The sequence below is a fragment of the Gallus gallus genome, chromosome 8 (genome assembly GCF_016699485.2).
Source record: "Gallus gallus isolate bGalGal1 chromosome 8, bGalGal1.mat.broiler.GRCg7b, whole genome shotgun sequence".
NCBI classification, from domain to species: domain Eukaryota; kingdom Metazoa; phylum Chordata; class Aves; order Galliformes; family Phasianidae; genus Gallus; species Gallus gallus.
Window position 1 is genome coordinate 4,063,316 of NC_052539.1, and position 25,539 is coordinate 4,088,854.

The window sequence follows — 25,539 nt, forward strand, 5'->3', positions numbered from 1 at the left end:
ATTTGTGCCCCAGTTTCATGGTTCTGCCATTTATTTACTGAAGTGGATTCTGTTTTTGTTGAAAATTAATACTGTGGCTGCTGCCTTACACTATAAATATACCAGCAGCAATGCACAAACAAGTCAGCAAGTTACCAGCTTGCTTGCTCAAAAACCGATGGAAAAGGCATTAATGCCTCCTGCACTTAGGAGAGGTTTTGGAGAATCAGAGTATGCACAGAGTAATGCAGGAAAAGCACTAAGGAGCAGCTTAATACTTTAATACACTTAATATCTTCAGTATATTTAGTAGCTGAAAGCTTTCAAAAATTACATTAAAAAATACATTGAGGACTACATGCTAGTCTTATCTATGAAGAAAACGAAACCACAAAGCAAAACCAAGCTCATCTCTGGAAGTACACCCCTTGTCTTCCAACTCCTGTTTTATTTATATGCCTTGTGATTGTAATAAAACAAGGAAGGTGGGACACACAAGTTTTCTTCTTGTGCCAGCTCTGCTATGCGCAGCCTTCCAAAGGAGACGGCACAATGCATTGTGGCAAACGTGTTCTGAAGCAAAGAAAAGCACCAGGAAAGCAGAACTGGAGTCATGCAAAAAGTGGCTTTGATCCAAACAGTAACTGATACCACCTCATCACCTCACGTACTGCAAAGGTTTAAGTCGGCTATAAACCAAAACAGGGCTAACGCAGCCTAAGGCTCCAGGACAAGTGCAACACATCTGCACCTCAACCTCCTACAGCTCACGTTCTCAGCAAAGCAGCCTTTAGGCTCCAGAATGGCAGCCCCTGAAAGATAAGAACAATAGCCTTAGAAATAAATAGTAATAACAATAATAAACTCCTTTCAGAAGCACTTGCCCACATTTACGGCAGTGCTGTGGAGCAAGTGATGAGAACACAGTAGGTGCAGTATATTGGGATTTCAATGATCTCGTAAAGCTTTGCTTCAAAATTAATCTCTCTGCTTGATAGATGCACTCATGCGGATTTAAAACTAAACATTTAGCCTTAATATAAGCAGTAATATTTCAGCTACGCAAAAGTAGCCAGCGGAATGCTGCAAGGACTGCAGTAGATTAAGCATTATTTGATATTTCACTACAGAATCATTAATAGCACATTAAGAAAAGCTTGACAGTGACACAGTGGAGGCAAGAGACAGGCAGATTGGACACAAACAGCAAGACCCAAGTGAAAGCCAGCATATATTGGGGAAAATAATTAGAAAGAGCACACTGAGTTGGCAGGAGAAGCCCAAGAGGCAGAAATTGTAATTTAAAACGACCGGATATATGAGATGCGAAATTAAACATCAATATTTGCTAGACGTTAGAAAGAATAGCAATCTGATACAGATCTGACTGGGCTCTCCACACCAGAGATACAACACAGAGCTCTCGCTCTGCATTCTGGGCTTTGTGCAAGTTGCTGCATGGCAGAACTCAGAAAAGCACAAGGGCAAATGACACAGAAATAAGGTGCAGAGCGCTCACTGGGATGCCCAGCTTGGAAGACAGGCAAGTCTGTAGTAATAGAAGAATGGAGGTTGTGGCTGGAGCCGTTCAAGAGACATCTAGATGCTGTACTGAGGGACGTGGTTTAGTGGGAAACGTTGGTGATAGGTGGATGGTTGGGCTAGATGATCTTGGAAATCTTTTCCAGCCTTGATGATTCTATGATTCTAATTAGTTAGCATGGTATCACTACGTTTGAAATGTAAAGGTAAAAAGGAAGAAAAAGGGGTCAAAACATTGGGAAACTCAATGAAGTCATGACCTGTCAGGGTTCCTTCAGCAGGAAGGAAGCTTCAACTAAGCAGCTCTGGAAGATGTTCTACAACTCTACATTCAGCAGCTCTACAAGTCGACAGAAGATTCTTCTGTGTTGGAGGAAACCAATGTTGTGACAACAGATTCCTTTTCCCAGGACCATTTCTAATGGTCCATACTAAGCCTCGGAACATCGATTCTTCTCTCTCTACCAAAACCCAAACATTGACTCACAGCTACAACAATGTGGTGGAGTTTTCAACAAGTGGAACTCCTCACACCTTGACAGTTCAGGAGAAGCTGACCACAGTACGGAGCAAACATCTCATGACCCCTCCCAAGACTTACTGTGAACACCTGCTGCAACCACAGCCAACACTGCGGGAAGGGACAGAGCAAACAGGCCCTGTTTTTGACACTTTCCTTTCCCACCACACCAGTGTTGGAAGAGGAAATCAGTTTCCTCCTTTTAACAGCAGGCCCAAAAGCGTCCTTGCGCAGATTAATGAACTTGGCTCGTTTTAAAACTGCATGTGTGGATCAGGGAGAAAGTGGGGGTAGAGGGTGTGAAATGGCCAAGAACTCACCAGTAAAGCTGTCATCAAACTGCATTTACGCTGGCTGGTGTTATCTAAAAATACTCAACGGACCCCTAACTGTTTGGGCACACGGCTCTCACGCAGCTCACGGACTGATTGAGTAATGACACCTCATCACCGAAAGATGTTTATTTTTAGAAGATTCAGCACTTTGACAAGCACGCTGCCGTGCATGCCTGGCACCCAAACACCAGCTGATGAAAGCTGACCATAAGGCTGCCAAGTGCTGCCCGTGCCACTCGGCTCCAACCACTAACGTCGTGGTTTCACAACCGGGACCAATGCTTTGAATGAAGTGAAGGAAGTGTTGCTGCAAGATGGAAAGCACGTAACTGGAGCCAGCCAGGGTGGATGGTTGGGAGGGAGGACAGGAGGTCCCGTTCCTGCTGTTAGAAATAATTACTTAATTACAGAAGAAACTATAGGGAGAAAATACAGTCACAGCATCCAATTGTGGCTTGAGGAATAAACAATGAGATACGGAGCGCGGTTCCCTTCTCTCAGGTTCTGCCTGTAATTCAGTCTGCGTGCAATATCCTACCTTAAAGCACTACAAAGTCTTTGGGCAAGAACATTAAATAGACTCCTCCTGGTGAAGCAGGTTCATTTCACAATCAGGCAGAGAAATTCCCGAGAATAATTTGCGAGGTGATTAAAGAGGCTTATGAATAGAAAGTGCCAGCAATGTATGGAAGCCATTATAAGGCTGAAAGATTTATGGGACAGCCTGGACAAGCCTGATATCATATGATAAAAATAGTAAGATCACAGATCAAATCCCAGGATCCGGTTGCACGCATCAGGTACCCATTTCCAATCACCAACTACAGAACGAGCTGCTTCCTACTTGTTTCTCCTCCTTATAAAGAGCTCTGAGAAAATACTGCATCACTCAGATTTCCCAATGTCTGATGGATTGTACAGTTGAAGCATAAGAGCATAGTTTTCTATTAAAGATATAACTTAACAACGTTCCTTTCACAATCCCACCTCTTTCCTTCCTGCACGGAGAGAAACAGTACTACAAAGTACACACATTTTCCCATTATTTGGTTCTCTCACTGCACTGATCTCTAGAGCAGGCCTAAAATGAAGGCATCTTCACCTAACACTGCGAATCCAGGAATGTCTGCAGTCAGAAAGCTCCATTAATCAGCTGAACAAAGGCAGTTAAAAGATCAGCGAAGCAGATACGTACATCTACTGCAAATGCATCAAAATGAGCCAACGGGAGACTTTATGGAAACGAACTCAAAGTCAGTGACAGCCTTGAGTATCTCTACGAGAATCCCAACATCCACAACATTGTATTCCACTACATCACTGCTGCCCAAAAAGCACGATTTTACTCTCTTCTCTCCCCTGAAGAACAGAATCCACACAACAGCACATCTGTGTAAATGGAAGTCATCGAGCAGAAATCTTATCCTGCACCAGAAGGAAAAACTGTAGTTACTAAAGTTTACAGTAAGAAGGAGCCCCAGAAACTCTATTGCTGGGATTATTGCAGAGAATATTCTTTCTGTCGTTCAAACAGATATGGAAATGAACAGTGAATTGTTTGTTTATGTTAAAGAAACCCTTCATTTTGTATCACTACAAGAAATCAGTCTTTGCAGGCTGAAAGGGCATTTATGAGAGTTGAAAGGAAGGTTTTTCATTTTCAGCCTCAGACGTGCATGTCTTTGAATCATTCCTACCTGCTTCCTGTGCTAAATCTAGTCAAGTGAGATGCAGACCAAGGAATCAATAGTCATGTTGTTCACGGCGAAGCTCCTATTAAGCTTCAGTATTCTTGGATAAAATGAATAGTGCTGCACTGAAGAGATAGCAGAAAAGCTTTGCCTGCTGCCACAGTTCTGCAGCACAGCTAAATCTCAACTCAATGCCACGTGACTTTTCCCACTGTACAGTTATACTAGTGCAATAGAGGGATTTATCTGGACTTGAATACAGAACAGAAAATATTTGTATTTATCAAAATGGGGTTGGTTTTGATGCCTTTTTCCCCAACAGCGTACAGTGCTGGGAACACCTGCAGACACTACATTCATTGTCACAACTAAATACCAGACTTAATGAACCCCCACGCAGCCCAGCCAGATCCATACTATATACACATCACAGTCTATTCATACATCTATTATGAAGCACGTTAGAAGACAAAGGTACTCGGCAGCCAAATCACAATTCTGATGTGCCCAGATTGGATTGGTCATTTTTTCCTTATCTCTGTGCCCACAGGAGAGCCTGGAAACAGAAGGACTGATAAGGCTGCCCATACTTCTTGCTAAATTTTAGCAATCTGAGCTGTACATCTCACATACTCCATTATTTACGATCACAATCAATTTATTAACTGTGCCTGCTTACATCCTCCCCACGCTTTCAACATGTTTGTTTTGGCACCATTTTAATTAATGCTGCTTCCATTACCTAGCAAGGATGAGATGGGAGAGATGCTGAACTGGCAGAGGAAGGTGTAGTGAATGTAAATGTAACCCTCACGGGCAACTACAGTGAAATCAAACAGGTTGCAAGGACCCTAAATAACGTGCCCAACTTCATGTGATACGTTGTTCTGTTTCTCCCCCAGAAACGGGATGGATACTCCTCCTGAAAGCTGAGGAATGCACCATTCTCTTCCCCAGTTCAGAACGCACACATCTACAGCAGCTTCTGTTCTTTCTTTTGTCATTGTGGATTTGTTTTTGAATTGAATGTCCTTGCAACCCTTACAGGTTTACGTGGGTAAATATACGAACTATACACACAACTATACATGTCGGTACTCTCAAACTGCTTCTGTAATAGAACAGTCGTGACAGTAAGTTTTTGTTTAGAAATAAACTTCCATCTCTGCTCAGCTGTCCCACACGTCCCATCTCGACAGAGTACATGGCAGCAGAAATTAACACCGTGCTCTGTAAAATAATAAAGTCAATGCATACATGAAAAGGAGGCCAAGCTAGGGTAGCAGGATCAATCCTCCAAACTGTATTAAGTATTGTGGCACTCCTTATTTATTTATTTTAAAGCAAAAACTATAGATAGTGCTTAAAAAAAGAAGTTTTAAATGTTCAAGTCTCAAGCCTAGACATTGTTCTTTTCCTAACAAAAGGAGCTGAGCTATCCAAAACAGAGACAGAAGGTCCTAAAATTCAGTGCTTTAAAACGTATTTACTCAGCACGTGCACAGGAAATCTGTCAACTGAAAAAAAAAGAAATACATGACTAACATTGAAATTTCAAGACAACACTCCTGCTAGCCAAGTTTCAAGGTGGCCACATTTCAAAAGCTGATTTCCCATTAGCAGGCTATTTGACTTACTCTTTAAAGCAAAGTGGGTTTTTTTTTTTGTTATTGTTTTGCTATCCAATCAATTCATGGAGAAGTAATTGCAAGAAAGAATATTTTCTCTCCCACTCCAGAAGTTAGGAAATCTGCTTTCATGAAGCCAATAAGATGCCTTTATTCAGTCCCAAACTGATGGTTCCCCCACCACGATAACCAAGCCATACACAATCAAGGTTTTAAGGAAGCACGGCAGGGAAAAAGAAGTCAGCCAAACCAGCAATGCAGTTTGCTTAAGATGAATACAGGGAAATTACATTTTAAAATAACAATACTTACAACTGCAACAAAATTCTACCCAAGTTTGGACATTTGGCACAGAAGCAATATGAACACAAACAAGCTTACTTGCGTGTTTATCTGCCAATACAATAAGTGTGCTTGAAATGTCTCTTCTTCTGTAGAAACACACCACCTTTGCTTCCACATTTCCATTGGCGGTCTGAAAAAGAAAAAAAGTGAACAATTCAAAACCTGAACTGCATGCACTGAACTACAACACTTTAGAAACTGGCAGGAATTTTGCCACAAGGGCTGCAGAGGATCACCATTCAGCACCCTCCAGCTGGGCAGCCTATCTAAAACACTCTCTCCAGTGTGATCCATTCTTGAGTAGGAAAGTGGGGACAGCCCTTCACTCCTAACCATTTCTGCAGGATTGCCATTTTAAGCAGATACAGGTTTTTCAAGGGATGACAAGTCACTTACCTGCAGTTACAGCACACCACATGGCTAGTTTTCAGGTGCAATGCTTGCATTTAGCACAACACAAAAGCATTTTTAAAATCCTAACAAGATTCGCTGTGAGACACAACAACAGAATTGAGGTTTAGGCTGTTGTCCAAACTCAGCAGGACAGCAGAAAAGCAAGAAAGAACCCAGTCATTACTGCTCTCACAAAATGACTTCCATAGGCTTCCTTTCCCTGACAGGGCTGCTGAGATAAAGAATGACCAACACAATCATTCCAAAAGGAGAACAAAGGAAGCTGCATCCTGCAACAGACTGTACACCACTAACAGTACACAAAGAAGTTCAAACGTTTGAACGATTTGGGATTTTTTTATTTTTTAAAACTCTAAAAACAAGATGGGTGATGATTTTCTTGTAAGATGATAGCTGCTGAACTGTGCAACTGGCTTTAGGCAAACTCTAAAGGAAGCACACCTACTGGTTTGTAACAGACCCAGGCAACCTATTGTTTCTAAAATAAACCAATAAATGATGAAAATACAACATAAAAAGAGTTATATCCTGCTACTGAAGAGTCCTTGAGAATCAGAATGATGGCACACAGACAAGAAACTAGAAGACTGAGATATGAATTCCCCTGCTGGAAGCCTCCAAAAAAAAAAAAGACAGTGGACCAGCAATATGCCCACAAGGAAACAAAAAGCAGAAGTGAAATACACGCTCGCTGCTAACATGCAAATAGAGGAAAAGGTTGCTCTCTTACTATAAAAGACATACACGCAAGAAAAAAAGATGACAGAATATATATATGTGTGTATTTCCACTTGCATCCTACCAGTTTTTGGTGCAGAGCACATAGAATTTCTGATAAATAAACCAGAACTTTTAAATGGTGATGAAATACAAGTGCGATACAAGAGTCATCTTGTAGCTGTGTGTTAACAAGGGAGAATCAGCCATTTCAGTTAGTCACCTAGGTTCCCTTGACACCCAGTGAAAACAACAGCAACTCAAGTAGCATTCATTTCAACCTGAAAGGCCCAAGCCAAAGAGCAGGTCAGAGTACCACAACTCAGGAAAGAGTTACACCAAGATGAGAGGCCCAGGCTGAAAGTACCACGTGTTCTTTTCTCAAACCTGGGGTGGGAGAGGTAAAAAGAGGGAGGAAAAGAGACAAAAGGGCATGAGGGGGCACAAGAAACCCCCACATACTTTCCTACAAAGAAGGTATCCTACAAAGAAGAACTCCACACCCTGTAACTGAGGGAATACAGGTAGCACACTGCTATGGATCCATGGGGAATGTGTCAAGGAAGTCTTATTACTTCCTTAACAGAAAACTATCTACACTGAAAAGAAGGATGCTTTAAACTTCAGCTTCTTTGTCATGTTGATGCCTTTTCTCTTCCAGTTAACTGTTTCAGGAAGGCATATTTTCCCATCACTGATGGCTGAAGAAAATACCCTATTTTTAGTCAGTTCATTTAAATTTGCCACAGAAACGGCAACGTTACATTCCTGTAAAACACACGCTGGTATGAAGCCTCAAAAAGGCACGTTTAGGTCACAGTTCATGCCTTCAGAACAGAACTTCCTCCTCAGATAGGTAACATTTCAGCATCAAAGACTTCTGGGGGGTTTCCCACATACAACCCATCACACCTACTTTTTAGATCCAATGGAATCAGGCAAATAAAATAATACATTGTCCCGAAGGATGAATAAAGAAGACAAACTCTGAGGAAGCAGATAATGGCTTCCTGTTGAGCGAGTTCCCTTCAAGAAATATCAAATGACAAAGCTCTCCGTCCTCCACCCGAGCTGTTACTTCTTACACAGCACATGATCATGGCACACAATGGAAGGGCTGGAACCCCCTCGGTGGGTACAATCACCTTGAGAATGACCTACAGCTGCTGCTCTGTCCTTTCCCATCAAGGGAGGTGAATCTAGCAGGTCTGAAAGCATTCCAGGGAATGGATCACAACAAAAGTATTTTTAAGTTACTAATTACCAGAGATTGACTTTGATTTTAATCAAATCAAACTATCACCACTTCAATTAACATCAGAGATTCGATGGTAAGGATCATTTACCTTATTGAGTTCTTCTATTCTTCGTATCAAATATGGGTTACTTGATGAATTTTCAAAGTAGACGTAATCTGACAAAAAGAAGAAAGATTCGTTAAAATATCAGCTGCTAAAAACTAAATGAAACCCCCACGTATCGAGCTGTTAAAGGCACCATACCAAGCTCATTTCTTGACACAAGCAAAAGGTTCCCAGTAAGTCCCTGATTTTGAGCACAGAAATGCAAAACCCATGCCACGCGTTGGTGCAAGCTGAAAGTCAGAAACTGCTTTTCCAAAGAAACGGAGCTCTTCTGCCTGCCTTTACAACCACCGACTTCTTTCTCCCTCTGGTCAGACCACTTCACTTGGATCACACTGATTTTTTACTCACTTCCTCCTCTTTCTCACCACCACTATCCCTCCTCCTCCACCCCAGCTCAGCTCTGCTGTACTGCCCTGCTCACTTCATACATACAAACCACTCCATTCTTTCCCTCTCAGCTCTTCCTCTCCTTCCTGGCCTTTTACACCTATATTACCCCAGAACAACCTCGACAGAACTCAGTACAGTAAGCCACACAGGTCAGTAACGCTTAGACTTCCAAGCAGGAGAAACATCTGGAATTAGCAGGGCAGTGCTTTCAAAAAATAAAAAATAAAACCCACAAGCACCAAGTGAACAGCTCGGCATTGCCAAGCTCCAAGCCTGGAGACTTCCAAGCGCTCCTTTCTACAGACAAAGCAGCTCAAGGGCCCTGAACGGGGTGGGCCTCCAGAAGCAGCCACCAGCCTGGGCCTAGGAAGCGGGCAGTGGGCTCAGCTCACCTCAGCTCCCCACAGCAGCCACCCTTGCACTCTTGGCCTGCTGCAGCTCTCCCACGCATCTGCAGCTAAGAAGATTCCTTCAAAGATAAGGCCGGCAAATGTTTCCCCTCGGATGTCCCAGTATTTGGCACAAAACACCCACAGCCCCCGGGCTTGACGCAGGTAATCCCCTGAAAGGAAGGTATCAGCAAGATCCCCCCACTGCTAAGTGGGTGCTTGGCCATGCCGGCCTTTTGCAAAGGGAGACGAGTGCTTAAGCTGTTAGCTTCAGTCTTTCTCAAATGCAAAGTAATGGAGGCCTTCCACAGCCTCAAGGGGCAGTCAGGTCAGCACAGAGAGAGGACAGGGACAAAGGCAGAATTAACAAGCTTCTACATAACAGGAAGACACTTGTATCTCCAGTCCTACCACAGAACGGGAAGGAAAGAGTACAGTGGGAAAAAAAAAAGTCTAGGAACAGAAAAGTCGAGGCAGATGAAGAGCAAAGCAACATGTGACTGCCATCGGCATCACTCTGGTGTGGTACAGAATGCTCTGTCACTGGGCTGAGGAGCAGGGCAGCAGCAAGGAGCCTCCCACAGCTGGCATCAACTCAACACTTACACCCCTAAAACTACTCCAACACTCCATAGTTTTTCCTCAAGATGGGATCATACGCAACGTATTGGAAACGAATGTTATCACACAGATACTGGACTGCCAAGCTAGGATATGACCTAGAGACCACAGAAGCTGGAAATAATCCACAGAGGCAGCAAAACAATAATTCTCAATTAGCAATAGATATAACAGGCTTTATGCTCGCACATGTTTGTAAGACATGACTACAAAAGCATTTGCCTCATGCCCTCTTCGTGTCTCCTGGTAAGTCTGCATGGGTCCGAGGAGAAGAAAACGCGAGGGTACTGCAGAAGAACACACGCTGTCTAGAGGTCATATATTTATAAGATTAGCTGTGTCTGAGCTACCTAATAACCTTACGGGCTTTTAGGTGATCAAGTTGCACAAAAATGCCCAGAAGTATTTCTATCCTTCCCAACTCGCATTCGCCTTGGAAGCTCCGTGTGCTTTGTGAGGGTGGGCCCCACCGAGCGCTCCCCACAGAACCAGGGAGGCCGCAGTCAACGACCGGGCCGGTTTCGTTAGGTAAGCTCCAGTTCCCCAACATATTTGGTAGGCTGGGCCTGAAGCTGTCAATCACTTTGCATTTTGGGTAGTACAGCCCGTTGTAGTGCCCGTTTGTGTGGCAGAGGCCGGGGAAGCCAAGCTGCTGGCAGCAGCCCCACAGCAGCAGGGCCTCGCCGCCTTCTGGCTGCTCCCCGGGCCTCCTCTGGCTGAGCCACCACCCGAGGAAACGTTTGGTTACAGAACAGATACAGTTTCAAAAGCGAAAGCCTTACAGCACACGGCTGTCATTACAGGAAGCACAGAGCTGTAAGACCCGTTTGTGCTGCGGAAAGGATTAGGAGACCCAACGCAGCCAGCAGCGTGCAGGAAGCAGCTGATTTACAACGAATTACACGCCAAAGTGACACGTACAGAAAATCTTCCATCAACAAAGCCTTTTTCCAATGAAGCAGAACGCTCGTTTCTCCCACCTGGGCAGCCCTGACCACAGCAAACTGCTCTTCCCCTCCTGGAGGGCATGCAGGTGGTGTGACAAGGATGTCCGTGCAGACCTGAGCCTGTAGGGATTCACTGGAAAGACAGTATTAAACACGCCAGCTTATCACCCCTGTGCCAAGCGTGCTGGTGGTGAGCAAGAGTGCAGCCTCTTCTGATCCTATCTGCTCTGCTAATATACTGAAAAGCACGTCAGAATGACTTTGGAGATACGTGCATACAAGGATATGTGGTGTGCTCGGCTCAGCTTCTCCTTCTCCAAGAAAAACCATGAGTTAAAAGAAGGCTGAAGCTGCTCGGGATACGGATACGCACAAGGAAAGGGCAGCTGGGCTCCATTCTGTACAACAAAGGCTCTACACCACCACAATCAAACTCCAAGCACACATCCCTCTACACACACATGCAGAAGCAGCTCAAGATTGCCTTGTACTCAAGGAAGCAAAGCCAATTCCAGCCTTCCTCACTCACAGATACTGAAACCCAACCAACCAACCACTCGGAAGGGCCTGTAATGGTTATGGACAGAAGTTGAAGTGTCCCCTGCTGAGCTCCTTGCTCACGGTAAGAAATGTCCCCCACCCTGCTGGAGCAGAACACATCCAAGTTAAGGACGCACAGCTTGCTTGGACAGACAGCTGCTTTAACTCCAAACCATGAAGGGATTTGGAACCTCCCAGAGGTCTTCTGTTCTTTGTTCTCTGTCATGTCAAAGAAGGGGAGGGAGAAAATTCCCATCTTCTTTCCTTTTTTTGCCCAATCCTTAGTGAAACGAGGTTTATAGAGCCCCATTAGCCACACATTAGTTCTTCCCTTCCATTTGTGAAATCTCAAACATTTTGCAGAGCAACAGAAGTCTCAACGACAATTAAGCTCTGATCATGGATCCCCATCTTGAAAACGAGACACTAAATGCTCCAAGATAAGTGAGCAAGGTGAGAAAGGCACTCAGAGGCACAAAATGGCTCCCAGCGCAGAGGCAATTAATACTAGATTCTAAGCAACTCCACAGAGGCTCCACAGCACGAGGGGGAGTTATCAAAACACCTACTCCTTCTGTGTCCCCCAACACCACCGCTGTCGCTGCAGGTCCTGGCCTCCATCAGCTTCCAATTGATTTGTTACAGGCAAGTACATTCCCCAAAGTTTGCTGTCTCTGCCAAGGGAAGCAGCAGGTGTTCTGCTAGCAGCAGCAATCCAGAGCACCCAGCACCGACCTGCTAGGTGCAGCCAGCCAGCACCCTGCAGGAGGGAAGCACGCTGCACACTCCTGGCAAACCACTCCCTTGCTTTACATCAGATATGTAAGCATGATTTGAAGTCCTCTGGACACAAAGCCCGTTCTGTATTACCTCTTCCAGCACTTCAGTTCCCAAGCACGTAGCTAGACAAACATTCTCTCCGTTAGCAAAGTTGTGAGCCTACGTAATTCCAGTTGTGCCAGCAGACCTTCTTGTGGGCTGGTCTTTAGTACTGCCACAGCATGACAGCACATAACTGCAGGAGCAGGGATTCAGCGCCAGGTCACACACAGCACGGATCCAGTACAAACTGCTACCACAGCTTGGCAGATGGTTCTTCAAACAAGAGTGCCAGAGGCAGGAGAAGCCTACGTTCTGTCTTGCTTGCAGACTCACCTTACAGCTGCCAGCTAACTTCTCTTTGCTGAAGTTAACCTCGTACATCAACGACAAGTCAAAACTATCTTAAGAACACCCCTCCTTCCTAAAGACAAACCTCCTCTGTTGAGTCAGGCCGGGTCTCATCTGCCTCCACAGCTCCTATGTAAATGCAGTACTTCCCTTGGAGGCCTGCAGCAGGTACAAAGCAAGTACATCAGAAGCGATTAGGCTCTTCTCTTTACATGCTGAATTCTTTGTTGAGATACAAGTGGCTTCAATGTACCTCGAGGCACTAAACCAAGGGGATCCCTTACCAATCTTCCACACGTGGCACAAATGAAGAGCTGTGGCACCTCCCGAAGCCTCTCATCTTCAGCTTTATTGCCCGTTTGGTGAAATGTGTGGGAAGAAAAAGGTTGCCAGAAATACTCAGAGCTTATTTTGTCATGCTGAACATCCAGCACTGGTTGTGAGGATGCTGCAAACTGCCACGCTGCATACCCTACGGGACAACGTGAGGAACTCACTACCTGCAGCTGGGAGTAAGTTACATTTTGCATCTAAGAACGAGGATTTGGTTGCTTTTGAACCCTGGTGTGCCAAAGTTCCTTTAGAAATAAGTCTGCTGTGTTTTCTTAATGTGAAAGTCTCCTCAATGCCTTCTCCTACTGAAGTGCTTTCTTATGCATTAAACAGTGACAGTGGAAACTCATTAGTTCTTGTTAACAACACAGCCCAACAGACCAAATTCGGTTTCACAAGTTGAGAGGAAGAATCAAATGGGACTTAAAAACACGCTTTGAAGCAGGGCTTCTTTGCACGTCAGCGCTGCAGCAGCCATCTCCAACACATGGGAGACCCAGGGCTGCTTTATCTCACAGAAACACCTTTCCCAGCTGTTCCAGTTACCTGACTTCCAGCAGAAGCTCAGGCAATGCTCCGAGAAGGCTGGCTCAGCTTCCTGCTGGGGGATGTAAGGAACACCGACCTCACCATGCAGTAAGATGCAGCGTATGGCCCCAGTACAGAAGCAACACTGATGTAGCGGATCACTTCTTGTCAGAAGATGTCAGAACTGAATGGAGATGATGTCCAACACTTTGTATCCCGGCCATTCAGCCAGGACAGGGAGCAGCAAGGTGTGCTGCCCCAGAGGGAGCCATCTGCCTGCTGTGCCCTGTGAACACAGCCTTGCAGGCAGCAGAGCTGCACAGAGCAAAGCATGCTGCACGTCTGGCCGCAGCACACCGCAGCCGGCCAACAGCATCACCTGTCCATGCACCTCCCTCATGGCTCAGTATCAGGCAGAGTAAGGACAGCTGGAAAACACAAGACCACGCATCTCTGAAATGTGACCAGTTAGAAAGCATCCTGTATTCACTAGGATTGCAGACTGCATGAACCGGTTCGAAAGCTGCAAGAGTGGACACTGGTTTTTATTATCTTCACTGGTTATTTAACACCTGTGACCACCAAACCCACCCTCAGTTCAAGTTACCTTCAAACACTCAACTTCAGCTTAATGTTAATAAAGCAAAAAAAACCCAGCCCCCCAAAAAACAGCTCATCCCTGGTAAGGAACACAGAGCAATGGAATGGTGCTTCCATTAACCCCTCCTGCCATCCGTAATATCTACGCGCTGATAATAAAGGGACAGGAGAGGGTCTACACATGTGCCTTCATTAATTTATCTGGATTACATGCATCACATCTGGGCTCAACAACATGCTTCTGTGCAAGCTTTCTTCACGGCTCGGCACCTCTGCTCTCTACCAGGAGAAGACAGAAAGTTATTACTGACATCACGATGGTATCGGGACAAATTCAGCCACCTGCCAGCAGCTCCAGGCAGCACTATGGGTGCCAGGAGCCATGAGCTGGAGTGTGGATGCCACGAGCCTGGATTCCAGGCTGTGGTACGTAAGCGCATGGGGACAGGCCAAACCTGGTCCCCAGGGATGCATTACTGACACCCCACAATAACAGGGTGGCGACATCATGCTGCCACTCTTAAAAACTTTGGGGATGGTTACACTGATACAAGAGACGCACACACAGCACACAGCCACACTGACACCGGGTGCGATCGGACAGCAGCACCAAAGAGGTGGTGAAGCTCCGTCACCAAGCAGAACTTTGGTGCCCACACCAGGCACCAAAGGGCCACAGTCTCACTTACACACGCTGGCTACATCTAACGCACTGAGACATGCCTGACTCACCTCCACTTGTGAACATGCCATTCAAGCACACATTACGTACACTACAGACTCAACGCCCTCAAGAATTCCGTGGCATAGCGCACTCCCAAGCAAGAGGGTAACTCTTAAAAGTCAGGAGTATATAAAAAGCTTCTCTTCTACAGGCATAGATCGACGTCTGCCTCAGCAGAAGGGCTGCCTTCGGTAGCTGTGCCCCCCCTCACCCATCCCGTGTTCCCAGCCCTCCCACTGCGCCCATTCAGCTGTTCACACAGTCCCACGGGGAGCCGCATCGGGTGCCTGATTCAGATTAAAAATAATCCCGGAAAAATCACATTGGGAGAGGAGGAGGAAAGGTGGAAGGATTTCAGTTCCTCCAATCAGTGCAAGATGGAAATGCGAAAAACAACAACAAAAAAACCCCCAACAACCTGTCGTTGTACTGCATCAAGGGAATAACACAGCAGCACAGACCTGCAGCGGGGCTCTGCCGCTTACAGCAGCGCTGGAACGCTGGTGCTGCATGCAGCTGAGCTTCTGGGGAAGGCACAGAGCACAAGTGGAGAAGCTCTCTGACCTGCTCGCCTCCAAGCAGCAGACAGCACCTCCTGCACGGGGAGGCCGTGCAAACAGCTGTCGACCGCGTGCTTAACGCTGGCATCTGTCAGAGAAGTGCAGTCCACCTATTGGATCACAAAGCAAAAGCCCACAGCGTTTCACAACCAGGCCAAAAGCCATCAGCGCACACTTCCAGGACTATTATTGATCTACATCACACAGGAGCTGCTGTTGGCAGCTGTCGGGTTCTGCAGTTCACACACGCGACTCGTAACCACAAGGCCAACAGCGGATTATCTCTTGGATGTTCTTCCTGCAACGGGAAGCACACGAAGCGACCGTGCACAAATCCGTTGGGGATTTAACCCTGCCCTGGAGTGCACACGCAACTTCAGCACACAGCCGTTCACGGGAGCCCCCAGCACCAGAGGTCAGCAGCAATCCAGCAAGGCAACCCCCTGGCTCAGGACAGGGCCGCGGCACAGAAATGGCTGCATCCATCCACACATGGGGCCTGGCAGCACACCCAAGCAAGGCTTCATCCACAAGTACAATACCCGAGCACAGTAACTGGCCACCAGCCAGCGCCTCGCCCTCTGCCCACGGAGGTTACGGAGCAAAGCCTGGCCACCGTTCCCGAGCACACAGAGGTGACCGACACCAGCCAGATGGCTACAGCAGGGGCAAATCATGCCCGAGCAATGGGACTCCCTGCAGTGATGAAGGCCGGCTGCACGGGGACTGCAATCAGCAGCACGACCCTCGGCTGGCTGCCACTAACAGCATCCGTCTGATTGGCACGGGGCTGGCCCTGCTGGGAAGCTTTCCGGTGATGGAAACGCACTCTCTGGACATTTGGGTAACTGTGAGAAACGTGGCACACACTGGAGGGCAGGGCTGCTACTCCTATTTGGAGGAACTTCAACAGGCTGGGAAAAAGGATGCCAAGAGCCTCGCGAAGTTCACCTAAGGCCAAGGGAACCCTGCACCTGGGGTGGGTGGCCACCTGCAGGAGCACAGGCTGACTACGGAGCGGCTCTGCAGAAAGACACCTGGAAAAACAACTGCCCAAGTGCCAGCATGCACTCTCCCAGCATAGCTGGCCAGCACCGCTCACCGTGGCCTCAGCCAGAGCACGAGAGGCTGGGTTCTGCCCGCTGCTCAGTGCTGGCAGCACCCCAACACCTGTGCTGGGAGAGCATGGCTCTCCAACCCAAGGATGGGTTCGTTTGCTAAGCATGGTCCAGCACCAGGCCGGGCCCAAATAAGGGCTATCATTCCAGCATCATCATCCATAGCAATGCCAAGGGCAGGCTGCGCTTACCCTACGCCCTCCGCAATGAGTTGGCTTGCAGCAGCAAGCGGCCTACAGATCTCCAGCACAGGAGATAGGCACTCCGCCGCCTATACTGGCCTGTAGGGCACGTAGTACAGATACCATGCAAAATGCATGCCGATGCAGCACTCGGGACTCACGCACACGGCATTAAACACCAAATAACCCTTCCCATCGCCGCTCACACCAGCAGCCCAGCTGTAAGTTTGCACTGCTCATCTCCATCCCTCTCCTCTGGGCACCACGACCCAACGCAGGGCTACGCGCGCACCACCAGCGTTGGGGCATGGCAGGAAGCAGAGCCAGGCCGGTGCAGAGGCACAGCTCACCCGTGTGTAAGCCAACGCCGCCGGGAAGAAGCACACTGCGACAAAGGAGGCGACGCTGATCGGAGCACGGAGTAAGGACGGGCCAAACGGGCAGAGAGCACAGAAAGTAGCGGCGGATGGCGGGGCAGCAGGGCAGGACGGCTCGGCCGCCTTGGCCGCGTTTTTCCCCCTCCCCTTTACTTTAGTGCGCTTCTACAGAAGCCCATCGATCGCACGCGGGGTGCCCGGGACGGGAGGGAGCCCCACGGACGGCGCGGGGGGAAGGAAGTTCCGCACAACAGTTCTCGCCAAGGAAAATGGCTGAGCGCAGAGCCACGCCAGACCACCCTCGCTGTTCGTACTCCGTCGCATCGCACGCCGGACCCCGCCGCCTCTCCTTTCTCTCCCCGTGAGTTAAAACAAAGGACGAGCGGCCCGGGGGCGCCGGGCCGGGCGGACGCCGACGGGATGGCACACGGGAGGGGCCGAGGCCGGGCCCGGCGGGGAGCAGCCCGACCCGCGGCCCCATCCCCGCGCGGCCCTTCCCGGGTGGGCCCCCACCTCCGCCCGCTCCACCCGGGGCCGCCCCCCGCGGCCTCCCCGCGCCGCCCCTTCACCCCGCTTCACCCCGCCGCCAGCCCTCCTCACCCCCGGCTTCCCCGCCGCGCACCCCGCACCCTCGGGCCCGGCCTCCCGCGCGGCCCCCCCCACGCCGCCCCCACTCGCGGCCTACCCCCGCCGCCCCGCCCCGGCCCGGGCCTCGCCCCAACGCCGGAGCCTCGGCCCGCCGGGCCCGCAACGCCGCCCGCACGCGGCCGGGCCGGGCCTCGGGCCCGGGGGAGCGCCTACCTCCCACCCGGTACATGTTGGCGGCCATGCCCGGGACGGGGCCGGGTGCGGGGCGCGGGCCGCTCCCGCCGCCTCCTCCTTCTCCTCCTCCAGGTGCCGGATCCGCTGGAAAATGGAGGCTGAAACGGCCGGGCGGGGGAGGGGAGCGGGGGAATTAAAGGGGCCGCGCCGGCTGCCGCCCGGCCGCTGGAGGAAGGCGGGAGGGCGGCGGGCGGAAGGCGGGGCGGCGGCGGGACGGGAGCGGCGGGAGGGAGGGAAGGAAGGAGGAAAAGAGGGAGGGAGGGAGGAAAGGAGGCGGCCGTCCCGGAGCGCCGCGTGGGGCGGAGAGCGCCGCGCCCGGCCTGGGGGAGCCGAGCGGGGCCGGGCGGAGCGCCGCGCCTCACGCACAGCCCGGCGTGGCCTCCCGCGCGGTGAGCCCTCAGACGGCGACCAACGAGCCGCGGTAAACACGGGCAGCGCGAAGCGGCCGCTCGCCCGGCGCGGGCTGCTCTTTCCGGCGGCTGAATCGGGCTTTTGAGCGGCAGAATGTCGTCAGAAGGGGGCCGGGGGTTACACGGCGCGGCGCCGAGCCTCCTGAGGGCCCTGAGAGGGCAGCGCGGGGAAGGGCCGGGGACCGCTGCATTTCCTGCGGCTGAGGCCCCGTGGGAGCCTGCGGGCATCCCCGGCCCGCTCACGGCCGGCTTCAGGACGGCACACGAGCGTTCCTCCGCCCGGCCCCGCTCTGCCCCAGCCGGGCCCGCTTCCCGCCCCGCTCCCAGCCCTGTACCCCCCGTGCTGGCCGTGGCGCCCTGCAGCTCTTCCTGCAGGAGACGACGCGGTGCCGAAGAGCTGACAGACGACTCCGGGGCCGGGTCTGTGCTTTCATGTCCAGTTTTATTAGTGTTGCATTAGTACCATAAAATAGTTGACGAGGTCGAGCACGTTGCGGTTTGTTCAAAAAAAAAAAAAAAAGAAAAAGAAAAAAAAAACAACCAAAAAAACAAAACCAACCCAAAATATGGCTATTTACATTTAATCTTCATTAAAAAATTAAAGAAACAACTGAGAGCCCAAACAATACGACAGTGAAACAGATGGACAACTCAGGGATCTACAAAGTGGTAACGTCCCCTCGCGTGCTGCGGCCCGGACAGGGCTCACAGCACAGCACAGCACAGCACAGACTATCCACGCCAGCACAGTGCTTCCCCACCACCGTGGCATGCAGCTGGGCAGGCAATGCCCCGCAACGCCGAGCAGGTGACTGCTGTGCTGCAAAGCAGCGCTCTTCCTATGGAAACCTGCTGATCGGGGCTGTACCCGGCGCTGCAGCGGGACCACCACCCCTGCACGTCCAGCAGCAGCCGTCAGCTCGGCCCCTCTCAACAGGATCTTCCCTTCAAGCTTTGAGCCACAGCGAGCAGTGCCCCACGTCCCGGCTCTGCCCTGCTCCCTCCTGCCTGTTGCTGGGGAGAAAGGACCAGGGGGAGCCTTCCTGTGTGAGCTGCTTCCCACTGCCGCTGTGGAAACTCACAGGGCCTCTGCTGCAGCGCCAGGTGAGCACAGGCCAGCGGGTGTTGGCTGACAGTGCATCTCCTCCAGCCCCAGCAAACCTCCAGCTGTGCCTGGCTAAGCCACGAGCACGTGCCAGTAACGCGGCAAAGCCCAGCCGAGGAGACGGTGGCCGTCCCCGAGCTCATGGGTAATTAAGGACCCTGCAGCTACTGCTGAGATGGAAGCAATAACAGTTTCAGTGGATGGCAGCTGCGGTGCGGAGCTGAAAAGCCACCCAGGACCCCACGTGTGCAGCAGGACAGGCGGCAGGTGACCATCCCCAGGGCTGGGGATGACGAGTCTTTGTCTCCAGAAACCCAAACCAAAGGACCGGCAAGCACGAGGCGAGACACGACGCCACAAAACCTTCCGTCAGCTCATCTGCTCACCAGCACTATAAAAGTAGGTCAGTGCCACAGCGAGCCCTTGCCTCCGAGCGAGGTGGGAGCCCTTCTCCCAGCAGTGTCACCATCTCCCCCATACCGTTACCCGGTGAATTCGGGCGTGCAAAGCTACACCAAAACACAAACCAACATGAAACGCAACGAGTGCCGCTTTCACACGTACACACACGCACAGTAGAGCAGGGCAAGGTACACGTGGCAGGCAGGACCCAGCAATCCTGCACTAGCTGCTGCCCGTTTCTTTACAGTAGGTTGAAACACACGGAGGAGCACAGTTCGGTCGTTGCAGTGGGTCTGCCTGCCCCATGCCTGCCCCATAGCCGCTGGGCTGTGTGCGGTGCCCAGAGATGGAGCCCAACGCTCAGCTCCTGCCACAGCAGTGGGAGCCTCGAGGAACAAATCTCACACTCATTTCCTTTTAAAGGGGTTTTTTGATTCAACAGCCTCGATAGAATTGAAAAGAAGAAAGAAAGAAAGAAAGAAGAAAAAAAAAGGGATGTGCTTATACACCATCTCCCACGCTGCTGCTGCTGCTAGGCAACGCTACGCAGTCCTACAGCATCGGCTCAGGTCAACCAAAACCACAGGAGTAGATGGACACAGCGATGTGAGCCCGAGCTGAGCCCTGCCCCAGCTGTGTGCTGGCAGCTGGGAGGCAGCGCTGTGGGAAGGGGCAGTGGGAGCACACACACAGCCTGCACGGCCTCCTCCTCCCCTCTGCTCACTGGGAGGATTTCGTTAAATCAAAGCCAGCAGAGCAGCCCAGCCCTGAGCTGCAGCAGGGAGCGCTTTCTCACCTTGCTTCCCATCAGCCCAGCAGCAGGGCAGAGCAGGACCTGTCCCAGAAGGACCACGTGGCTTCTCCAAACCTTTCTGAGCTGCCAAAGCTGGGAAAGGTTCAAAAGCACCCCTGTCCTCCAACAGCACATTCTGAAAACGCTTGCAGAGCCTGCCCACAGGGGTGGGAGCCAAGTGGACTCCCCAAAGCTTCGGTCCCTTACCCTGAAGGCCAGAGATGCGTGCTCTTCCACACGGCAGGCACGCCCTATTCCCCAAGCCTCAACCTACTCCACACTGCCTCCGTGTGAGAGCATCCCCTCATCCTGGCAGCAGCGAGATGTGCCAACAAGCAAAAGCCAGGCCAAACAGAGCCCTGGCGCAGGGCGCCCTGCTGCTCAACAGAGATGAAGAACCCACCCAGCTTCACACGCTGCCCTCTTCCATCTGTAGCCTCCACTGCAGCACAGGACCACACCACACAGCGAAGCTCAGCCTGCAACGCCCTGCTGGGGACAGCGTGCATCCCATAGAGAAATGAATGCCTGAGCAGGGAATGATCCCAAAGCAGACAGCGAGGACAACTTCCTACAGCCTGCAGGTGGTCAGCAGCTCTGTTACAGCCTCACAGTCCCTATGAGAAGTGCTGGGTGGCTCAGCTGGGCACGACGGCAGCACAGTCCGGGCAGGACAAAGGCAGAGCAGATGAAGCAGCCCACGCTATCTCCGGGGTGCAGTGTGACAGATGGATGGGCAGGCAGCTGGACTTGCAGAGCCCCTGGCTGCGGCTCCAGCCGCTACGCCGATGGATCACTTCACAGGCAACGGCTCATCTTCCTGGGTTTGGTGGTTTTATATATATTCTTTTTTTTGGCAACTTGTTGGTTTTTTTTTTCCTCTTTTATTTGTTTGTCTTTTTTTATTTTTTAAGAAAGCATTAAAAAAAAAAACTTGCGGCTATTAAAAAAAAAAATCCTTTCCCCTTGGAGGCTGGACGAGGTTTTATTGACAGGTAAATAATCGGTGTGAGTATGTAAATAGCAGCGACCCCACTGACGTGGTGTCCCTCAGCAGCACTGCAGGGACACGGTGACTGGCTCGGTTTGGTCATCGGCACAGACCAGGGACAGCAGAGGTTCCTTACACCTCGTGTCTCCCCAGTTCCTGCTCCTGCCCAGCCTTCCTGAGGCAGCACTGAGCGCAGCCACCCGCCCAGCCCCAGGGCGGACCCCACTCAGTGCAGGCCAAGCTCCTCTCTGCACCTCTCTAACTGCAAACCAGCGGTTTGGTTTTCAAACCGGACAGCTGGACGCCCTGCAGACTCGCTGATCTCTCATCCTTTGGCAGCAGGAAGAAAGACTGGCCATCAGTTTTCCTAGAAATACGGAGGGAGGGGTCGAAACGCATCGTAACATGCAGGATCTTCTGCAAAAATCCACGGCCCCCCCGGCCCACGCACACCAATGAGGTCTCAGGTTAATAAGCAGTGCAGTTATTCAGCTATCTGCTCCGAAGTGGGAGGTGTTTGGGCAGGTTGCCTGCTCCTGCCAACTTCCCCACAGCTTTGTTGACAGCACATCTATATTTAAGACTGTTGTTGGTTTTTTTTTTTTTTTGCCTTTGTTTAAAGGGGTTTCCTTCCCTTGTAGTAAACTTAAGAGTTAATAGAAAAAAAGTAATTCAAAAGTAATCCAAGCACATCTGTAATTAATTCTGCAGGAGAGGGCAGAGTGATGCGAGTCGGAGTTGGCACGCAGTTCCTGGCTCCTGGTGTGCAGTCCCTGGGACGGACAGAGGTCCCTCCGAGCGTGGCTAGAAGTTAGATTTGGAGTGTCCAAATATGCAGATGGGAAAGTGCTTGACATGAGAGGACCACTGTGCTGCCAGCTGAAAGAACTTGACGTCGTTCCACTCCACCCCGTCGATCAGGACTGCAGGGGAAGGTTAAAAAATAGAACAATAAAACGGGTGAGTTAGAAAACAGCGAGTGTTAAGTGGGCAACCAGAAACAGCTTTGCTAGGAAGCTCCTTGCAGTCGGCAGAGGGAGGCCTGGCTACATTCTGTGCTCAGGGTGTGAGCTGCACTGCTGGGCCAACCCACCGCCGTCGCTACACGTGGCTGAAGCGCAGCGATAGGGAGAGCAGCTCAGACTGCTGCTCCAGCAGCGCTGACACCGGAGCTCCCCACGCTGCTGATTTCAGCTTCACCTGATCTGATCTCTCCAATCGTTCCCAAACGCACTCCACTTTCTTTTTTCTGCTCTTATGGAGACGGACACATCACGCTTTCCACCAGGGCGGCTGCCTTTCCTGCAGAGGTGATGTTCTGCAACCACCCCTCGCTCAGCAGTCTCATGGGGACTGGGTCAGAACTAAGGAGGGTGACCCGAGCAGATTTCTCTGCTCTTAGCAGTGCTGGGAATTATTAACTGAACAGGCGACGAGGATATTTTTGAAACTGGATACACAGCTCCCCTGACAGGCACTGCCAGGTTCGCCTGCAGATGGGAGCACAGCTCACTGCTGTGCCAGGCCTCTGTGCCAGACCCCCGGCACTACTGTGGCTCTCTCTCCACCACCACTTCCCAGATGTGCACAGGAAACGCTGAACGACAGAGAGAGGAAGCGGAGCCCGGCCCAGCCTTTGTCCTCACCCAGGCTCCTAGGAGAGGGAGGACTTTCCCACATCCCAGACTTATTAAGCAATACCCCACACTGGCCACATCCAAGCCCTTCCCCAGGAAGACCCCATTACACCAGCCCCAGGGCACAGGGCAGCTCTTTGCCTGAAGGAAAACAGCTGGCAGCTGAGGCTCACCCCAGAGCTGGGGGGATGCAAGCTGTACATACCCCGCAGCATGTTCTGCTGATGCTTCGCTGTGCAAATCAACCTGCTGATTCCTTCAATGCACTGGCTCTTCGACTCAACCTCCTTGTCTTTTGTTTTCTTGGGTAAAAACATCACTGGAAGAAAATGAAACGAGCAAACAAGTGAATCTCTGCTGTTCACAAGAGATGCACCAAGACTCACTGGTGGTGTTGTGTTGGTTTTTTTTTTTTAATTTAAATATTTGTGTCCCAAAGTACTAATTGAATTAATTCTTGTTTGGCAGGAGTTGGACCACGCTGGCACTCTGCACTGCCACCTATGTGCATGAAGGCTTCAGGCCCAAGTGTCTCAGCCTGGTGCTCAGGGGCACCAGCTCCCTCCCATCTCACCCAGCACCACACCACAAGCGACAAAGAACACCGCTGTGCATCTCCAGGCCTTCTACACAGTCACCCACAGCTGACCTTTCTCTGTCCCCACTGTTGTTGCTGTGAGCGATGCCATCTTAGCCGCTCAGCTGCGAGCACAGACACATCTTACAGCACAAAAAGAACCATCACCCTTTCAAACTGTCACCTCATCGAGCCACTTCCTGCCCACAGCAGGCTAGGATCTGGGGACAGACTGTAACGCAGGACTGACAAGTCAGCCCCGGGGCTGCAGAACGAGGAGAGCAGCACTGCGTTCCTGGCCTTTGGCACCAGTCAGCATTGTCTACCTTACCTTTCTTGTTCTTCTCTTTTGTCACGACGGTCATGGACATGGTAGGAGTGGTGGCGATCTCCCCGCTGGCAGGTAGCCTGCTGACCTGGAGGGACCGGAAAGTGCATTTCAGTGTGTTTTTGGTAGTGGAAGGGTCCTTCTTCTCCGGGTCTCTCTTTCTGTCCACGGGTGGAGCTGCAATCCAGTAATCCACCTGCAGGCCCATCAGCTCAGCACCAAGGCCCTGGCTAGAAAACAAGAGAAGAAGCTCATTTCTGCACGATGCTCCGCAGAGTTCTCCCCATCTCTGTTTTTCAGTGGCTGCTGTTCTCGACCAGACGGTGAGAGAAGTGCTTGGCTCTTTGTGAAATCAGGCAGCAACGCTTCTTGGTGAGATCCACGAGTCACAAACACACCAGAAGTCATCACTGAGTGATGCAGCCCGGGTCACATTACAGGGTGGCGGCAGCTCAGCAGCACGGCACTGCAATGAGCTGACCTTCTGCACAGTCGTGGAGTTAAGCAGTGGGGAAGGGATCAGACAAACCACTTCCTAACACGGAGTGCAGTGACCCAGCTAGCAAACCTGACCCCTGAGGCAGCCCAGGGTCACTTCCAGTCTTCAAGAGGGGATGAGAGGCTGTAAGTAAGCACCTACTGGCTGCTGTCTCCCAAGCACCGATGAGTGAATAGCCTGGCCAGGCACAGCACTGCCAAAACCATCTCTGTCTGAATTACTTCCAACTCCTATGTCCCTGATCTCTTCCTGTCACCAGCTTCCTTCCTTCCTGTCCAAATGCTCCACCAGGTCACACAGCACCCCTGCTCTCTCCAGGTCCCTGTTAGGGCACGGGGCAATCTGCTCCACAGCCCTGCTGCTGCTGGCTGGGGAACTCCTGCGCTGGGTAAATGCTTCACAAGCCCTGTGATGTTTGCTAAACAATGGCAGATTTCAGGACATGACGTGCCATTGAAAACTCCCGCGCATCATGTGGTAGCAGACGTGTCACCAAAACACGCTGTCAGCCTTTCTGAAGCCAGAAAAGGGAAGATGAGCAACCTGGGAAATTCCACCGTCCTCTCTGCCTGCCCCTTCCTCTCACTAACCAACCCCTGTACTCCTTCCTACACAAAGATAGTGTTGAATAACACGCAAGTACTGAACAAAAACTGATCTATCAGCCTGCTGACTAATTATATTTAACAGGGTCTGGTCTGAGAAGTGGTAGTTGCTTAAAAAGAGATTAGTTGGTGCTCTTGAATGAAATAAGCATTCCTCTACATCACTTGTGTAATCAGAAACTCTCAATAAAATAAGGATGGACCACCATTAGTCTGCTCTGAAAATCATTTCCTTTGTCAGTTATCCAGCTGAAGCCAGACAGCAACAGAGTTCACCCAGGGCCACCAAAAGCAGGGTTTGGTTTCTGAGTACAGCTTCAGAACTGAGATTGTTTCAAGGATTCTTCACAGCA

The 25,539-nt window shown here is 50.6% G+C and overlaps 2 protein-coding genes and 1 long non-coding RNA gene across 22 annotated transcripts in view; 1 reads left to right on the forward strand and 2 right to left on the reverse strand.

The window, feature by feature from the left end:
- The window catches only part of MTA1 (metastasis associated 1), a 66,318-nt gene extending 48,291 nt beyond the window's left edge, over positions 1-18,027 (reverse strand). For 6 of the 7 annotated variants that reach the window (XM_015290320.4, NM_001012953.2, XM_015290319.4 and 3 more), the window contains exons 1-3: positions 17,819-18,027; positions 8,518-8,585; positions 6,077-6,170 (exon numbers count right to left, since the gene is read on the reverse strand). In XM_015290320.4, coding sequence (XP_015145806.1) covers positions 6,077-6,170; positions 8,518-8,585; positions 17,819-17,846 — 190 coding nt within the window. In that variant the 5' untranslated portion in view covers positions 17,847-18,027. Of the gene's footprint in view, positions 1-6,076; positions 6,171-8,517; positions 8,586-17,617; positions 17,675-17,818 lie in introns of those variants that run through there. The other variant, XM_040704721.2, reaches the window with a different exon arrangement.
- A 645-nt stretch (positions 18,028-18,672) lies between these two features.
- PACS2 (phosphofurin acidic cluster sorting protein 2) overlaps positions 18,673-25,539 on the reverse strand; it is a 67,698-nt gene continuing 60,831 nt past the window's right edge. For all 14 annotated transcript variants that reach the window (XM_025153191.3, XM_025153183.3, XM_025153182.3 and 11 more), the window contains 3 exons: positions 24,086-24,312; positions 23,383-23,496; positions 18,673-22,463 (listed from right to left, as the gene is read on the reverse strand). In XM_025153191.3, the coding sequence (XP_025008959.1) occupies positions 22,345-22,463; positions 23,383-23,496; positions 24,086-24,312 (460 nt within the window). In that variant the 3' untranslated portion in view covers positions 18,673-22,344. The remainder of the gene's footprint in view (positions 22,464-23,382; positions 23,497-24,085; positions 24,313-25,539) is intronic.
- On the forward strand, positions 22,363-25,394 carry LOC112532917. Its single transcript, XR_003076499.2, has 2 exons — positions 22,363-22,500; positions 23,646-25,394. It is a non-coding gene; the product is annotated as an uncharacterized LOC112532917 (long non-coding RNA).